Source organism: Scyliorhinus torazame, chromosome 8 (genome assembly GCF_047496885.1).
Source record: "Scyliorhinus torazame isolate Kashiwa2021f chromosome 8, sScyTor2.1, whole genome shotgun sequence".
In the NCBI taxonomy this organism is placed as follows: Eukaryota; Metazoa; Chordata; class Chondrichthyes; order Carcharhiniformes; family Scyliorhinidae; genus Scyliorhinus; species Scyliorhinus torazame.
Genome location: NC_092714.1, coordinates 45615833 through 45635716, shown reverse-complemented (window position 1 = coordinate 45635716; position 19884 = coordinate 45615833). Strand labels below are relative to the sequence as shown.

Sequence of the window (19884 nt, the reverse complement as noted above, 5' to 3'; positions counted from 1 at the left end):
GCCATAAAAAGGCAAACCATGCATTAGGCTTTACTTCGAAAGGTGTAGAACTGAAAAGTAGGAACGATTTGCTAAAGCTGTTAGACCACATTTAGATGACTGCATACAATTCTGTGTATCAAATTGTAAAAAGGACAACGGGGCACTGGAGAGAGTGCAGGGAAGATTTACAAGAATTATATCAGAACTGTGAGGATGTACATATTAGGAAAACATTGATAGGCTGCATTTATCTCTCCTTTGGGGGTAAAAAGAAGGCTCAAGTGTAATCAAATAGAGGTATTTAAATTGTGAAAGGCTTTGAAAGAGTGAATACAGAGAGAATGTTTCCTCTTGTGAAAGAGGGCATAACTAGAGACCATCGGTATAAGATAGTCACCAAGAAATCCAACAGAGAAATGAGAAGGAACTTTACCGAATGAATTGTGAGAATGTGGAGCTCACTACCCCAGTGCGGTGTGGTTGAAGCAAGCCATATCGATACACTTCAGAGGGAGACAGACAAACATATGAGGGGAAACTGATTTGAGGTTGTGATGGTGAATTTAGATGAGAAAAGATAGCAGGATACTCAAAAGGAGCGCAAACATTGGCATGGTTTGGTTGTGTCTAATGGTCTGCCTCAGTGCCATATATCCAATTTAATCCTATGTATAGGTATAGGACCAGGAGCAGTATTTTAGTTACTATTTTGGTTTCAATGGAGCAAAAATAATATTGAAAAATTAGAAACATCTTGTAAAACACACTTGAAGCTTAAATTTTTTTTTAGGCTCTATTTGAATGTGACGCTCTCAAAAGATTGCTCACGTTGTTTTCCTATTCTTAATGTTTTCACTTTGGTGGCAATGCAATTGAACATACAGAACCAGTACAAAAGAAAGTGCTGGGAAGGTAGAGAAAAAGCTGATACTAGGTTAATCGGAAAAGTCTGATTGTGATCTGGAAACTACACATTAAAAATGACTTCTTTGTTTTTTTTACACTTTTGAACAGGAAGTGCAGACAAACATAATAGAGCTGAAAGGGCTGCAATCGCACACCAGATACCTCATCCAAGTTTCAGTGAGAAATCATTACAGAGATATGTCAAAGGAACTGGGTCCACCAACCGTAAACTGGACATGGTTTGGAGGTGATATTTTATGGGGTGATTGTAATTTAGCATACATCAATTGTAATATGAAAATTTCAATTCAGCTACATTATACTTGCACATGTATATGTATTACATTATCTATTAAGGTTATTAAGATGGCTCTTTACCATCCTGTTTTACTCCACAGCTGAACTGCATTGGGTCAAATCTTTTGGTCTCTGGATTGTGGGAATATCCCAGAAAGTTTAAACTTCCGATAAGTAATTCCCTTGCTCCCCGGACCTTCCACAAATATCTTAGATTCTGAGAGTCAGAGACTTCAGACAAATCTGGGGTACGTACCAGGATTATTATCCAGGAAACGTTAGACAGATAGTCGATGAGATCTGGGTAACTATTACGATCCCAGCTATGAGAGCAATGGACAAGTCTGATATTCATTGGGATTTGGCTTGATGGATGGGCGGTACGGTGGTTATCAATGCTGCCTCACAGCGCCAGGGACCCGGGTTCGATTCTGACTTTGCGTCACTGTGTGGAGATTGCACTTTCTCCCCATGTCTGCGTGGGTTTCCTCCGGGTGCTACGGTTTCCTCCCACAGTCCAAAGATGTGCAAGTTAGGTGTATTGGCCCTTAAAGTCCAAAGGATTAGGTGTGGTTACTGGGTTATGGGGATGGAGTGGGGGCGTGGGCATAGGGTGCTCTTTAGGAGTGTCGGTGCAGACTTGATGGGCCGAATGGCTCTAATGAGGCACTCCTACAGTGATGTCCTGGAATTGAGATGATTAACTTCCAGCAACCACAACTATTTTCCTTTGTGCCAGGTATGAGTCCAACCAGTGGAGAGTTTTCCATTTAATTCCCATTGACTCCAGTTTTGCAAGGGCTCCTTGGTGCCATACTCTATCAAATGCTGCCTTGATGTCAGGGGCCGTCACTCTCACCTGACCTCTGGAGTTCAGCTCTTTTGTCCTTGCTTGAACCAAGGCTGAAATGAGGTCAGGAGCTGAGTGGCCCCGGCAGAACCCAAACTGAGCATCAGTGAGCAGGTTATTGCTAAGCAAGTGCCACTTGAACACACAGTTGATGAGCGCTTTTGTTACTTTATTGATGATAAAGAGTAGACTGAAAGGGCAGTAATGGTTGGGTTGGATTTGTCCTGCTTCATAATCTAGGCAACTTTCCATATTGCTGGGTAGATATCAGTGGTGTAGCTGTACTTGAACAGGTTGGCTACGGCGTTATCAATTTCTGGAGCACAAGTTTTCAGTACTATTGTTGGAATGCTGTCAGGTCCCATAGCTTTTGCAGTAGTCCCATAACTTTTGCAATAGCGATTCAAATTGGCTGAAGATTGACATCTGTGATGCTGGGGAGCTCCAGAAGAGGTCCAGACAGCAGTAACATAACTATATTATGAAATGGAATTGCAACAACCAAGCTAATTTTTAGAACAAAATACTTGGACTTGGTAAAATCTAAATCTCAAACATAAACAGTCATAAGGTATTATTTTCTCAGTCAACTTTGAAACAGATTTCTTCCATGTGGCAATTGTTCAGTTCCTGTGGAACACTGCACTGCAGAATTTTAGACAGTTGGAATCAGTGTTTGTTTTTTTCCCAGTGACATTTATTTGGTTTATGTCTGGTAATCATTTTCTAAATCGTCTCCAGGCAAGTGCCACCAGATTTACTGTTGCCGTGTTACATGTTAATTGGGGACAGATTGTTGATCACTGATAACACGTTCTTGATTTTCCAACTTAATTGTTTCTGCGGCGATAAGGAAATAGAAAGTGGCCCTGTGGAGATTTAAAAATGTTAGGCAGTCCTTTCGTCTTCCACTGGAGGTCCAAACTGGATCGTAAAATGCTGAATGTTTTTGTTTTTGCTGCCTTCCCGACCCCACCTTTCGCAGGTCGGGTACGTCTTGGGTGCAAAGCGCACAAGCACCTCTTCTGAGGTGAAGACCCCATTGTGAGGACCTCAGGAACCTCCTTCCACAAACTTTTTATAATAATCTTTATTGTCACAATGGCAATATTGTTACATTAACACTGCAATGAAGTTACTGTGAAAAGCCCCGTGTTGCCACATTCCGGCGCTTGTTCGGGTACAATGAGGGAGAATTCAGAATGTCCAAATTGCCTAACACCACGTCTTTCGGGACTTGTGGGAGGAAACTGGAACACCCAGAGGAAACCCACGCTGACAGGGGAAGAACGTGCAGACTTTGCACAGACAGTGGCCCAAGCTGGGAATCGAACCTGGGATCCTGGTGCTGTGAAGCAGCAGTGCTAACCACTTGTGCTACTGTGCTGGTGTTGGTTTTGGAAGCCCTTAGATAAGCACCTCTTTGGAGAAATTGTGACCATTGGGGGAATCCTGCTGAGGTGTCAGGAACATCCTGGAAGGCAAGTGTAAAATATTTTGACACCTTCAAATGTCACTGTTATATATTGTATAGGAATGTGGATGTGTTTTTGGTACTTTTAATTACAGCGAATCATTGCAGGTATCTGTCGTGCAAAGGTAAGTGTTTTCATGCATTACACCACTTTTCCCATAACGGGTACAACTGAGGAGGGCACCTCAGTAACCTGGATTGACTTTTACAAAGTTTTTCAGAGGCAGGACTGTATCTGAAGCGGAGCAAGTGCATTTTTCAGGCACCGAGTATGGAATATCTGGGCCACAGAATCATTGCATAGGGTTTATCTCCTGTGGAAGGGAAAGTTCGAGGGATTAAGGAAACTCCGGAGCCCAGAAATGTGACCGAGCTCAGGTCATTTGTAGGTTTGATAAACTATTATGGAAAGTTTTAGACCAGACTCCACTGTGCCTACTTCTGCGCAAAGAAACTAAATGGAAGTGGGAGTCTGCACAGAAGAACGCTTTCAAAGATGTGAAAGCGCTGCTGCATCAAGAAATCTGTTGGTCCATTTTGAGCCAGACGATGCCTCGCCCTACGGTGTGGAGACGGTACTTTCTCATGTAATGGAGGCTGCATCCGATAAACCATTGGTTCTGCACCTGGAGTGCTGACAAAGGCTGAAAAGGGGTATTCACAGTTGAATAAAGAAGGTCTAGCTATCATTTCTGCAGTAAAAAGATTCCATCAGTACCTCTGTGATCGTTTGTTCACCATCTGCACCGACCACAAGCCATTGATGAGCTTTTTCAGTGGGTTAAAATGTTTTCCTCCCAAGTCCTCAGCAAGAATACAGCACTGGATGCTTACTCTGTCAGCGTATCAGTACAGCATTGTGTACAGGGCAGGGAAGGACAGTGTTAATGCAGATGCGTTAAATCGTTCCCCTTTACTGCATTTACCAACTCAGGTATTGTGTTCTCCCAAAACGATTATCTTACTGGAGAGACTTGCCCTATCTCCAGTGAGTGCGAAACAAATTAAGCAGTGGACAGACAGAGATTTTATTCTGTCACAAGTTAAAGGATTTCTGATGCAACAATGGCCACCAATCATAGAGGGTGAAGGGTTGAAGCCTTATGTGTGGTGCAAAGAGGAAGTGAGTGTGCAGGACGGTTGCATACTGTGGGGGTTGAGAGTGGTCGTTCCACCCCCTGGCCATTTGCAAGTAATGGGTGAAATTCATGAGGTTCATTCAGGTGTCTCTCGAATGAAGAGCCTAGTCAGGTCATATGTTTGGTGGTCTAATATGGAACAGGATTTGGAGAACAAAGTAAAAGCCTGTTCTGCATGTTAATCTAACCAGAAGATTACGTCACTAGCGCCATTGCATCCTTGGGAGTAGCCTGATCATCCTTGGTCAAGACTTCATGCAGATTTTGCAGGTTATTTCATGGGTCACATGTTTTTTGTCATTATGAATGCACATTCTAAGTGGTTAGAAATATACATCGAGCAACTTTACAGCTCCCAGCACCATAGAGCGGCTAAGCCAAGTCTTTGCAACTCATGGGTTACTGGATTCTCTCGTTTCTGATAATGGCACAACATTTACGAGCGAGTTGTTCCATGAGTTTGTGTGTTGAAATGGAATACACCATGTGTGTACAGTGTCTTTTCATCCAGCTTCACATGGTTTGGCAGAGCGAGCAGTTCAGACATTGAAGAAAGGATTGAAGAGGATGGCTGGTGATACTTTGGGACCAAGCTTTCAAGGTTCTTATTTCAATATCACATCACACCATGAACAACTCTGGGACTCTCACCAACTGAATTATTGATAGGCAGAAGACTGAAGTCACACCTGGATTTGCTACATCTAGATGTCAAATCAAAAGTGAGAAGGAGACCAGAATAGAAGAGACATGGGGCAGGTCTCTGTGGGAATCGGCGGGGCGGGCAACTCCGCACGAAGGAGTGGCGTGAACCACCCTGGTGTCGGGCCGCACCTTCAGGGGCTAAGCCGGAGCCGGAGTGGTTTGCGCTGCGCCAGCCTGCAGTGAAGGGGCTTGGCGCCATGCCAACCGGCGCTGAAGGGCATCCACCGGCCGGCACGGGTTGGCGCATGCGTGGGAGTGCCAGCGTATGCTGGCGTCATCCCAGCGCATGCGCAGGGGGGTTCATCTCGGCGTCAGCCATCGCGGAGGACCACAGCGGCGGACGCAGAAGAATAGAGTGCCCCCACGGCACAGGCCCGCCCACGGATCGGTGGGCCCCGATCGTGGGCCAGGCCACCATGGGGGCACCTCCCGGGGCCAGATCCCCCCGCGCGCCCCCCCTCCCCGAGGACCCCGGAGGCTGCCCACGGAGCCAGGTCCCGCCAGCAAATACTTGGTGTAGTATAAGCTGGCGGGACTGGCCGAAAACGGGCGGCCACTCGGCCCATTGCGGGCCGGAGAATCGCCAGGGGGGCCGCTGCCAGCGGCCACCGACTGGTGCGGCGCGATTCCTGTTCCCGCCAAATCCCTGGCGCTGGACAATTCAGCAGCCGGCATGGGAGCGATTCACGCCGCCCCCTGGCAATTCTCCAACCCGGCGTGGGTTGGGAGAATCCCGCCCATGATTCTCATGTTAAGGAGAGACATTTTAATCCTAATGATTGTGTTTATGCCAGGAACTTTGGCAGTAACCAGCATTGGCTGATCGATGTGGTCAATGATTGTAAACATTGGGGTTTCACCACTTAGGCCACTGAACCGTGAAGGGAGATGAATGAATCAAAGCTGCAGATGGATTGTAGAAGCTGTCAATCATAGACCACTACTAGAGAGTTATGAATGGCTTGCAGCTAATGGATCTGTGGGAACCAGATGCAGGCACAGCTGCTCTCCCTTCCAGGAATGGACACCTGGAGCTTCAAGGTTAGTGTTCCTGCTGTAATTCTTCTCACTGCCCTGTCTGGATTGCTCTCTAGCTTCCAGACATGGGCCGGGATTCTCCTCTACCCAGTGGGGTGGGGGTCCCGGCGGTATGGAGTGGCGGGAACCACTCCGGCATCGGGCCGCCTCAAAGGTGCGGATTTCTCTGCACCTTTAGGGGCCAAGCACTCACCTTGAGGGGCTAGGCCCGCTCCGGAGTGGTTGGTGCACCGCTGGCCGGCGGGAAAGGCCTTTGGCGCCACGACAGCTGGGGCTGAAGGGACTCCGCCAGCCGGCGGAGGTCCGCGCATTCGCGGGAGCGTCAGCGACTGCTGACTTCATCCCCGCGCATGCGCAGGGAGGGGGGTTCACTTCCGCATCAGCCATCGCGGAGGCTATGGCTGAGGCGGAAGGAGAAGAGTGCCCCCACGGCACAGGCCCGCCCGCGGATTGGTGGGTACCAATCGCGGGCCAGGCCACCGTGGGGGCACCCCCTAGGGCCAGATCGCCCCTTGTCCCCCCCAGGACCCCGGAGCCCGCCCGCACTGCCAGTCCTGCCGGTAAGGTAGGTGGTTTGATTCACGCCGGCGGGAGTGGCATGACAGCGGCGGGACTTTGGTCCATCGCGGGCCGGAGAATCGCCGGGGGGTGTCAGAGTTTATTTAGAGTTTATTTAATAGTTGAAGTAGAATTTTCATTTACTGTACAGCAAAAGAAAATCCTGCATTTCCTTGCTTTGCAAGCTGATGACTTTGCCGTGACCAAAATCAGCTAGGAATTCTGGCTTGCCTCACAGCCTGTCTTTAGCCTCTAGTATATGATTGTTTCCATTGGAAGCACAATGAATAAAAATCTTCAAACTCGGGTGGCCTCCGAGTGCAGAGGCAAAGTGAAAACTGGTGGAGCTTAATCACTTCGGTGGCAGCCTAAAACATGACTGTCATGATATTCAAGAGAACATCACAGCACATAAACACATACATAATGATAGACAGAGCAACGGACCAATTAGCACACACAACATGACAGCCAATCACAGACAAGAGCATACACAGTACAAAACAAGAAACGCGACACTTCCTGGGCAGTCCATTAGGAGACGGCACAGGGCAAGGACCTCAAAACCAGACACTCACACAGTCACCACGTGCTGAGTACCAAGTTTGTTGTATAAATAGTTAAACAGAATAAAACTGCGTTGTACCAATCGCAACCGTGTTGGTTCGTCTGTATATCAGAGCACCCAACACTTCATGGTACCAGAAGTGAATCGAAACCTACCCACAAATCTGCCATCCTGTGCCATGGACGCCGTCAACACACCGCAGCCGTTGCAAGTTGCTGGGAACCTGGGCATCAATTGGACGCTCTTCAAGCAGCGCTTCGAGCTCTTTATGGAAGCCAACGAAAAACATGGCGCCTCGGACAAAAGGAAGATTGCCATCCTCCTCACCACCGCAGGTCAGCACTCCATCCATGTATATAACTCCCTGGTGTTCGCGGAAGGCGAGGACAAATCTAAGTATGACACGGTCCTCCTCAAGCTCGACCAACACTTCAACGTTGAAGTCAACGAGAGCTTTGAGAGGTATGTCTTCCAGCAGCGCCTGCAAGGTAAGGATGAGCTCTTTCAGCCTTCCTGACGCATCTCCACATACTCGCGCAGTCCTGCGGTTACGACACTACCTCAGAGTCCATGATCCGGGACCAGATCGTTTTTGGGGTCGCCTCGGGCACCCTACGCCAGCAGCTTTTAAAAAGAAAAGGCCTCACCTTAGCATCTGCAGTTGAAGCCTTTGTCCTGCATGAGAACGTGACTAGCCGCTATGTTCAATTTCAGGCGACAGAATCGGCACGGAGGGGGTCCTACGCGACCGGATCGGAGAGCCAGGCGACCCACGAAGCCGAATGGGTCCAGGCGATCGAGTTTCTCCCGGCCCGCAGCCCGGACGAGGCGGCCGTTTCGTGCGCTTTTCGAGGCCTCCCGCGCTTGTGCGCGCCAAAACCTACGGCAACACTGAGGGACGTGATGTGCAGGCGCGCTTCACGGAAGATCGAACTGCGCATGCGCAGTGGCGTAACGAACGCCATGACGTCACGACGTGCGGCAACTGTGGAGCTACACATTTAAAAGGGCAATGTCCCGCAAAAATCCGACAATGCATCCGCTGTGGGAAGGTGGGCCACTACGCTGCTTACTGTCGAGCGGCTCAACCTGTTGATCTCCCACATCTCCGACAACCTCGCAGGAACGTGCGGACCATTCAGCCTCCACATTACGACATCCAAACCGATGACACAGATGACCAAGATGCCTTCCGGGTTGCGGTCATTGATGGGAACCGTGTCAACACAATCAATCTAGGCGATGAATAGTGTGCCACCCTGACGGTCAACCGATCGCCGATCACTTTCCGCCTGGACACTGGCGCCTCCGCCAACCTCATAGCATGGTCAGTCAGCCTTCTACACCATGAAGGTCAGACCACCAATCCGGCCGTCCCGGTGCACGATGGTCGACTACAACGGGAACGTTATCCCGGCTATGGGATCCTGACAGCTCCAGGTGACACACAACACACACACGGCCACACTCTCGTTCGAGATAGTCGGCTCATCGAAGGACTCCCTGCTGGGCGCACAGGCATGCAAGGCTCTCCACCTCGTGCAATGAGTCCACTCTCTCTCTCTCTCTCTCTCTCTCCAGATGGCACATCTGACTTCCCGGATGCAGAGTTCAAAGCACAGCTCCAATCGCTCCTCACCCACAACCAGGGGGCATTCGAGGGCATGGGAACACTGCCATACACCTCCCGAATTCGCCTCAACCGGACGCCATCCCGGTCATTCGCGCACCTCGCTGGGTTCCTGCGCCACTTAAAGACCGCCTCAAGCAGCAGCTGCAGGATCTCCAGGACCAAGGGGTCCTATCCAGGGTCACGGAGCCCACGCCGTGGGTCAGCTCCATGGTGTGTGTCAAGAAATCCTCCGGCGAGCTCCGTATCTGTATTGACCCCAAAGACCGCAATAATAATATCATGAGGGAACTTTATCCCATACCCAAACGGGAGGAGATCACCAGCGAAATGGCCCAGGCGAAAATATTTACGAAACTGGATGCTTCTAAGGGGTTTTGGCAGATCCAACTCGATCCCTCCCGCCGAAAGCTATGCACCTTCAACACCCCTTTCGGCAGGTTCTGCTACAACCGGATGCCATTTGGAATCATCTCGGCATCCGAGGTCTTTCATAGGATCATGGAGCAGATGATGGAAGGCATCGAAGGGGTGCGCGTATATGTGGACGACATCATCATCTGGTCCACCACACCACAGGAGCACATATATCGTCTCCAACGCGTTTTTGCCCGCATACGGGATAACTGCCTGCGCCTCAACCGAGCCAAGTGTTCCTTTGGCCAGACAGAGTTGAAGTTCCTGGGGGACCATATCTCCCGGTCAGGGGTCCGTCCGGATGCAGACAAGGTGAGCGCCATCACAGCCATGCCGCAGCCGGCTGACAAGAAAGCAGTGCTACGCTTCCTTGGCATGGTCAACTTCCTGGGGAAGTTCATTCCCAAACTTGCCTCCCACACGACGGCTCTGCGCCACATCGTCAAAAAGTCCAGAGTTCCAGTGGCAACACACACCAGCTGTGGAGGAGCTCAAACGCAAACTCACCACTGCACTGGTATTGGCGTTTTTTGACACGTCTCGTGCCACCAAAATCTCAACTGATGCCAGCCAATCCGGCATTGGAGCAGTGCTCCTGCAGCGGGATGACACGGCATCATGGGCCCCAGTTGCTTATGCATCGCGGGCCATGACCCTCACAGAGCAGCGCTACGCGCAGATCGAAAAGGAGTGCCTGGGCTTGCTAACCGGTTTGGACAAGTTCCATGATTATGTATATGGTCTTCCCCGGTTCACTGTCGAAACTGACCACCGCCCCCTGGTCAGCATAATAAACAAGGACCTGAACGAGATGACCCCTCGCCTACAGCGCATCCTACTTAAACTCAGGAGGTACAACTTCCAACTAGTCTACACCCCAGGGAAGGAACTTATCGTTGCGGATGCCCTATCCAGCACAATGAGCACGCCGCCAGATGCGGAGGGGTTCGTATGTCAGGTCGAGGCGCAGGTGGCTTTCACATCAGCAAATCTGCCGGCTGATGACTCCAGTCTGGCCCGTATTCGCCGAGAGACGGCGGCCGACCCACTTCTACAGCGTGTGATGCGCCACATGACGGGAGGATGGCTCAAAGGGCAGTGCCCGCTGTTCTACAATGTCCGAGACGACCTGGCCGACATTGATGGTGTCCTTCTGAAGCTGGACCGGATTGCGATTCCGCACAGCATGCGCAAGCTGGTTCGCGACCAACTACACTAAGGCCACTTGGGGGTCGAGAAGTGCAGCCGGAGGGCCTGAGAGGCGGTATACTGGCCGGGCATAAGTGACGATATTGCCAACATGGTGCTCAACTGTACAACCTGCCAATGGTTTCAGCCGGTGCAACCTCCTGAAACGCTTCTGCCCCATGAGCTGGTGACGTCCCCCTAGGCGAAGGTGGGTGTAGACCTGTTTCACGCGCTCGGCAGGGACTATGTCATCATAGTTGACTACTTCTCAAACTACCCAGAAGTCATACGCCTGCACGATTTGACGTCATCTGCTGTCATCAGGGCCTGCAAAGACACCTTTGCTCGCCACGGCATTCCGATGACTGTCATGTCGGACAATGGGCCCTGTTTCGCCAGCCAGGAATGGTCATTGTTTGCTGCCTCGTATGGCTTCACACACGTGACGTCCAGCCCTCTGCACCCCCAGTCAAATGGAAAGGCGGAGAAGGGCGTTCACATTGCCAAGCGGCTCCTCTGCAAGACTGCTGCTGCCGGGTCGGACATCTGCCTCGCCCTGCTGGCTTGTCGCTCGGCCCCACTTGCCACTGGTCTCTCACCAGCACAGTTGCTGATGGGTCGTGCCCTCAGAGCCACTGTGCCTTCCATCCTGGCACCAACAACAGACCATGCTCCGGTACTGCATAGGATCCAACTGCAGCGCGGTCGCCAGAAGCGATCGTCTGACACACGGGCAACTGATCTTCCCGCCCTGGCCCCTGGAGACGATGTCCACATCCACCTACCAGAAGGTGGCTGGTCACCACCTGCCGAAGTTTTCCGATGCGTGGCTCCCCGCTCGTTCCTGGTACGCATGCCTGATGGATTCGTGCGTAGGTGCAATCGCCGTTCTCTTCGCCTACTTCCACGCTCGCAACAAAACCTTACACTGACGTCTTGTCCTCCAGTGGTTCCTGATAGCGACTTCGTGGAGCTGCCTGCTACCATGCCCCTTCCGTTGCCGCCCGTGGCCAGGACCGCACCTCAGTCGGTGGTTCCTGACCCACCCTTGAGGCGGTCAACCCGAATTCGTCGCCCACCTACTAGACTGGACTTATGAGACTGTTTACACGTTAAACTCTTGTAACCACTGTTTTAACATGTCTATGTTTTTCTCGTTACAGGCATTCGTTTTATCGTTCCACTTTTCCACGTTGTTTTCTTTTTGTTATGGTACAACCTCGTTAGCATGTCACACCCGACATCGCCCCTTGTATATAGTTAAGCCCCATGTACATGCTGTAAATATTACACACACACACATTTAGCTGCACTCAGGACACATTTCTATTTATAACCACGTAGGCACATAATCTTGTAAAAAAGGGGATGTCATGATATTCAAGAGAACATCACAGCACATAAACACATACATAATGATAGACAGAGCAACGGACCAATTAGCACACATAACACGACAGCCAATCATGGACAAAAGCATACACAGTATAAAACAAGAAACACGACACTTCCTGGGCAGTCCATTAGGAGACGGCACAGGGCAAGGACCTCAAAACCAGACACTCACACAGTCACCACGTGCTGAGTACCAAGTTTGTTGTATAAATAGTTTAACAGAATAAAACTGCGTTGTACCAATCGCAACCGTGTTGGTTCTTCGATATATCAGAGCACCCAACACTTCAATGACCACATAAAATTGATTTCAATTCCGAGGCATTTGTAATGCAGGATCTTGGTTTTTATGAGAAATGTCAGTTTTAGAAATGGTATGCGGCAGAACATCTTTTAAAATCTAGTGGACATGTTCATGTGATACCGTATGTGACATATTCTGATACCTAGAATTGTATTTTGTGTATTTACAAGTGCCATCAGCACCACAACAAGCAAAGGTACTTGTGCTGTCAGACCGCAGAGCAAAGGTTTCATGGAATGCACCTTTAGAACCCAGAGGGCCCATTGAACAGCTTCGATACCAGGTTCGGTATAATGGTAATAACTACTGGCCTGCTGTGCCTGCAAGATTCGACCAAGAAGCAAATGGACAAAGACAGATTGAAGTAGCAAACCTTAAAAGTGGAACTGAGTATTGGTTCCAGGTAAGCTAAGAATAAATATTTTAATACATGTTCCCCTCATACTAATTTACTGTCTCCCTATTGTAGAGCTATGTGATGTGAGCTGAATTGTTTTAATGCTCGGCCAGCGAGTGTCAAATTACCATTGTTTTTCTATAGTGAAAATGCAGGAAGTATAAAGCTATTGACACCTGAGAGATACGGAAATCTAATTTACAAAGGAAGGAAGGAAGTCACAGTTTCACCACTCTAATGATCAGGCAAGCACAACAAAAATGGGCGCCCTCGCCTCTAAAATTCAGACCCAAGCTGTAAATTCCTTTGCTTTACCTGACCAATTCAACAGGCTTACAGGAGTAGATCATTTGGTGCCTCAGGCCTGTTCTGCACCATTGAACATGGCTGACATGTGACCTAGACTCCATACAAGAGCCTTTGCCACTTAATCTAACAATCCCAGTTTTGAATTTAATAATGGATCTTGCATCAACTTCTGTTTCTGGCAGAGAGTTCCAAATATCTCCCCCACTCACAAGAAAAAGTATATCCTAATTTCATTCCTGAAAGGTCTGGCTCTAATTTTTTTGAATAGGCCATCTGTCCAATCGTTGGAAATAGTTTCTCTCCACTTACTCTTTCTATTCCCCTTAATATCTTGAAAAGCTCAATCAAATAATCCCTTCACCTCATTAATTCCAGGAAATGTAACTCTAGATTGTTTAATCTCTCTTTATAATTTAATCTTGGAGTTCAGGCATCATTCCAGTAACTACTCTGCACTTCCTCCAGTTTATCCATCCTAAGGTTTGATGCTCAGTGCTACTTGCAGTACTCTAGGTGTGGCAGGCTTTTTATAGCTGAAGTAAGAGTTCTACCCTCTTGTATTCTTGTCTGATAGATGTAGAGGTCAGCATTGTATTAGCTATTTTTATTATTTTCTATCCCCTGTTCGTAATGATGTGTGTACCTGGACCTCCCCCTCCCATGACTCTGCGGACCGCCACTCTTTCTAATTTTTTTCACCATTTGGAAAGTCCCCTGTTCCATTCTCTCAAAGTGGACGACCCCCCCCCCCCCGCCCATTTTTCCATACATTGAAATCCATTTGTCACATTTTGTCCCTTCACTTAACGTATCAACGTCTCTTTTGGAATTTTATACCTCTGCTACATTGCTTATAATACCATCTTATCTTTTTGGCATTGGCAAATTTTGATCCGTGCCTTTCTATTCCATCATCCTAGTCAGTTGGAAATGCAGTGGATAGTTGAGGCCCGTACACATATTTTTGGACTGTAAATTCGAGAAGCTGCCCATTATCCCTGTTCTCCGCCTCCTTCCACTCAGTAAATCTAACCACATCAGCCATTTGCCTTCAATTCCATGATCTACAAATTTGGAGAAAAGCCTCCTTATGTGGGATTTTATCAAAATGTTTTCTGGAAGTCCAGATAAATATTATCTATATCTATTCCCCTGTCCATAGGTTTACTCACCTCATCAAAATATTAGTCAGATTTGACAGGCATAACCTACTTTTTACAAATCTAAATTGGCTTTCTCTGATCAATTGCATATTTTCATGATCACCTTGTCCTTAATTATATCCTTCAATTTCCTGACACAAGTTGCTTGGCTACTTGGTCTATGATATGCTGGTTTCCCTCTGTCACCTTTCTTAAATAGCAGAGCGTCCTGAATCGAGAGAATTTTAGAAGATTATAGATTTGGTCTTCAACTTCTGCATGCAGGAAACTTTACCTTACAGAACGTCTGACTTAATATATTACCCATTTCCATTATAAAGAGGAGCATTATAAATTGGAAGAACTACAACTTTTAGCAAAGCAAATAGCTGCTCTATTGATTGGGAGAAGAGGCATCACATTTTTCTGCAGCACTGAGTTTCACTTAAAAGAGCACGCCCATCTCCCCCACACATAGTCATGATGGAGTCTACGAGTTGAAGAATAAAAGGGGCGATATGCTTCAACCCACAACTCCATACACCATATTCCCAGGATGCCTTGATCCACTGCAATTCGCATACCGCCACAACTGGTCCACAGCAGACGCCATCTACCTGGCCCTACACTCATCCCTGGAGCATCTCGACAACAAGGACTCCTATACCAGTCTCCTATTTATTGACTACAGCTAGGCCTTAAACACCATAATCCCTGCCAAACTCATATCAAAGCTCCAAAACCTAGGACTTGGCTCCTCACTCTGCAACTGGATCCTTGACTTTCTGACCCACAGACCACAATCAGTAAGAATAAACAGCAAAACCTCCTCCACAATAGTCCTCAATACCGGGGCCCCGCAAGACTGCGTACTAAGCCCCCTACTATACTCCTTACTCCCTAATTGTGGCGAAATTTGGTTCCAACTCCATCTACAAGTTTGCTGACGACACGACCATAGTGGGTCGGATGTTGACCAATGACGAGTCAGAATACAGGAGGGAGATAGAGTACCTAGTGGAGTGGTGTAACGACAACAATCTCTCCCTCAATGTCAGCAAAACTAAAGAGCTGGTCATTGACTTCAGGAAGCAACGTACTGTACACACCCCTGTCTGCATCAATGGGATCGAGATGGTGATGGTTGACAGCCTCAAATTCCTAGGTGTGCACATCACCAACAGCCGGTCCTGGTCCACCCACGTCGACGCTACCACCAAGAAAGCACAACAGCGCCTATACTTCCTCAGGAAACTGAGGAAATTTGGCTTGTGTACATTGACTCTTACCAACTTTTACAGATGCACCATAGAAAGCATCCTATCTGGCTGCATCACAGCTTGGGATGGCAACTGCTTGGCCCAAGATGACAAGAAGCTACAGAGAGTCATGAACACTGCCCAGTCCATCAGACAAACCTGCCTCCCATCCATTGACTCTATCTACATCTCCTGCTGCCTTGGGAAAGCAGGCAGCATAATCAAAGACCCCTCCCACCCGGCTTACTCTTCCATTGGGCAGGAGATACAAACGTCTGAGAACACTCCTGAACAGATTCAATAACTGCTTCTTCCCCGCTGTTACCAGACTCCTAAACGACCTTCTTATGGCCTGACCTGATTAATATTATACTCCTGTATGGTTCACCCGATGACTATCTATGTATTTACAGTGTTTACCTTGTGTTGCCCTATTATATATTTTCTTATCAAGTACTGAATGATCTGTTTGAGCTGCATGCAGAAAAATACTTTTCACTGTACCTCTGTACACGTGACAATAAACAAATCCAATTACTTGTGATTACTGGCTCAGACCAACACGGAGTGCTCGGTCTATGAAAAACCAATAGGACATATTTGGCAAACAAACAACAAATATGGCATTATAGAGTGATTTCCAGATGTACTATCCACAAGTGAATTTAGAGCCTGACATAAGGAGAGCATCACTGGACTTGACCAATTTCTTTACAAGTGTGAAAATCCACCTCAGTCAATAGGATGTGTTTAGACATTGGCTAAATGTAAAACATTCAAGAATCAGCTGTACTTCTTAACGCCGGGAGTTCCTACACACAATAAATATGGGTGCCTTCCCTGACACTGGACACTGCCCCATGGGGCAGCACGGTGGCATATTGGTTAGCACTATGACTTCACAGCAGCAGGGTCCCAGGTTCGATTCCCTGCTGGGTCACTGTCTGTGCGGAGTCTGCACGTTCTCCCCCTGTCTGCGTGGGTTTCCTCCGGGTGCTCCGGTTTCCTCCCCAAAGTCCTGAAAGACTTGCTATTAGGTCATTTTGACATTATGAATTCTCCCTCTGTGTACCCAAACAGGCGCCGGAATGTGGCGACTATGGGCTTTTCACAGTAACTTCATTGTGGTGTTAATGTAAGCCTACTTGTGACAATAAAGATTATTATTATTATTATTACATTGATGGGGTTCGGGTTGGAGATCCAGAGTGGGCAGATCCCAGCATATGTGCCGTCATTAAAAGATCACAGGATTTTGTCCAGCATCTTCCTTGTTGCTTCTTTGCTAATTGTGCTAAATGGGCAAATTGTTTTTTGGCAGGTACTGAGCTTTCCCCCAGTTGGTGGAAGTTTCAGCCAAAGTGAAGCTGTTTTCGGTAAAACATTCCTGACTCCTGGGTCTCCTCATCTCCTTTCAGTTGGAAATAATACAGCGACAATTCTCTGGCAATTTACAGCCAGTCGCACAATGGAAAAATACTGGTTTGAGATTTCTCAGGTACCTGGCCCTATGATCTTATGGGCTTTTCAGTTGGCAAGAATGTTTTGTGTGACCTGGAGAAACATTAATGCTCCTCCTGGTCGCACAGGAAAATGCTGTTTTCAAAAAAAAAAAAAAAAATTTGAGCATGTTTCTGTAAGAATCACTGGTTTGAATCCTGTAATAATTGTTTCAATGTTCAAATACAACCAAAAATAAATTGTGCAATGTCACAGGAGATTAATAGCCATATGCAATCTTTTGTAAAAACGTTTTGTTGTCTTCTGGTGTATCCTCTTGCTTCAGATACCATTCCTTAAGAGAGGGTTGCCGACCATTGGATTGACTCATGGCCATACTTTGCAAAGTGCTGCAGTGGTATGCCGTTGCCTTCTGCAGCATGTCTGACCAGAAAACTCTCCTGTTCTTTATCGTCTGCCATCAGGTATAATGGATAGATTTGCAGGCTGATTATCGGCCAATTTGGCCATGGCACACATGCACCTTCCATGGCCATCAAGTCCTGAAGTGGGACTTAAACCTGGAATTTTTGGCCTAGAGCTAGAAATGCTGCCATCATGCCACAAAACATCCCCTTTTAGGGTATATTGTTCTATATTAGTGTTTAACGTTGCTTCTGCTACTTTACTGAACTTTGCAAGACAAAGTGTACTATAATCATTGACGGCTGTTTTAATTGTCTGTTGTGTATTTTTCTTTAACAAGGATGCCAGCAGAGAAACTTGGAAACGAGCACAAATGAACTGCTCCAACAATGGCAATTTCAGTAATAATGGCAATTTCAGTTGTTTTATTCTGGATCTTCGTCCATCGAGAATATATGCCCTGAGAACAGTCATTACTTACAAAACAAACATTTCATGTGCATCTGCCGTGCAGGTACTCGAGACTAAAGGTAATAATGTGATAGAAATCAGTTGTTCTAAAAAGAAATTGCTCTTTGATTTGCTGTGTGGAATTCCCTGAGGCAGTAGGTTTTTATGTTAGACTGTAAGATGTTTTGATAATGTGCAATCATTTGCAACTGGGGAGACAGTGGCATCATAGTAATGCCATTGGACTTGTAGTCCAAAGGTTAATGGTCTGGGGACACGGGTTCAAATCCCACACAGCAGCTGGTGGAATTTAAATTCAATGGAAATGGAATAAATCTGGAATTCAATCGCTGGTCTCAGTAATGGTGACCATGAAACCATTATCATAAAAACCCCAACAAATTTTCCAATTCCCGAGCAGCTATGATTGGATTTGAAGTTGTATTGATTTGGATTACAGCTCCAGCAATATAACCATTACATGCCTGTACCTGTGGGGCTGGATTCTCCATTTGGTTGACGATGTCCTCCACTGGAACTGCATTGCTTCTGGTTCACACTGGGTGCCCACTGCCCACAAGTAATTCACTCTCGCCAGTCATGCACATTTATGCATGGCTGGGAGCACAAGGGATTCCGTTCCAAATCCCGCTATCAGCTTGCCATTTTGAGCTAGTCCTGCCACCCTGCTACCCTGCTGACAAAGAACAAAGAAAAGTACAGCATATTATCTCCCCCCCCCCCCCCTCCCCCCCACAACCACTGGTATTGCTGAGACACCTCCCAACACGCACACATAAGGGTGACAGGCCCACCCCCATACCAGAGAACACCCCATATCAGAGAACCCCCCATATCAGAGGTTCCCACCAGAGCCCCCATATCAGAGACCCCCCCCCTTTTTAAAAAAAAAAACCATCAGTCAGCCCTTTCTGGAAGCTAATGGGCAGTCCAGGCAGAAACCGAGAAAACAATCAATGAAAGAGTGAAATGCATCTTAAGTCCCTGCTGTTCAAGCACCCTACTGTGAAGCTAACCATAATGTATATAAACATCAAGCTTGAGGACAGCTCATGATCACAACTAAAGCAGTTCAGTGCTTTCTGCGGAGAAAAAGAGGAAGTGAAAACAAAACTCCTGGATGTTTATAAACATTGTGGTTAGGTTCAAAGCAGGCTATTTGAGATGCATTCAAGCGTGAATGGGAATGAAAATAATCCAAAAATCTGACTGTCTGCAAGCGGTCAACTATATCCTACTAAAAGCTATTTGAGGTGACTAGCAGATCAAATGATTTGAGCGGGTTTAAAACCTTGTGGTGTGATTTTGGCTTTCGATGAAGTAGCAGCTGCTGCTTTCTAGACATCTGCCCTAGGCAACTGGTGGAAGGTTCAGGTCAGTGAAAAAGCAGTGATTTGTTTTCACTGTTGGTGCTGGACTGCTCTTTAGCTTCCAGGCAGGGGTGACCAATGGGAGGGGGGGGGGGGTTCTCTATTATTGGATGTTTCTGTTACGGGGAGTGCCTCTGATGCGGGGCTGGGTTGGTCCTCCGCCTCAGGCTGGCAAATATTTCCATGAATCCACGTCCGTGTGAATCCCTGGCCAAGAGGGCCAGAGCAACACCGAGGTTTTGAGAACCAGTGTCCAGCCTATTAATAGGATGTAGTGGGTCATTTTGACCCATTAGCATCCTCCTGCTGGCGCAGGGCCAAACAATCCCATTTTTCCCCCCGACACGAGATTATTTGCCGCATCAGGAACTCGGCGGCGGAGAATCCTCGCCGTGGTCTTTTTTCTTGATTTTGCTAGAAGGAGACTCCCAGTTTTATTTTTCTCTTTGGTTATTTACATAGTCCTTCTGCTCATCCTCTACTATCTGCTGAAAGGCTTCTAAAACTGTTTTTGGGCTTCCTAGAAGGCAGTTTCACATACGTTCAGCTTTTGATTGTCCCTCATATCCACTTCTCTGTCACCCAGAGGTGAAGTGATTGGACTCTGCTTACCTCCTTT

At 47.6% G+C, this 19884-nt stretch overlaps 1 protein-coding gene across 1 annotated transcript in view; it reads left to right on the top strand.

Moving 5' to 3' along the window:
• Positions 1 to 19884, top strand: part of ros1 (c-ros oncogene 1, receptor tyrosine kinase) — a 400619-nt gene that overhangs the window by 134976 nt on the left and 245759 nt on the right. Inside the window, exons 29-32 of the mRNA XM_072513469.1 lie at positions 997 to 1135; positions 12622 to 12854; positions 16880 to 17056; positions 17765 to 17954. Of these exons, the coding sequence (XP_072369570.1) occupies positions 997 to 1135; positions 12622 to 12854; positions 16880 to 17056; positions 17765 to 17954 (739 nt within the window). The remainder of the gene's footprint in view (positions 1 to 996; positions 1136 to 12621; positions 12855 to 16879; positions 17057 to 17764; positions 17955 to 19884) is intronic.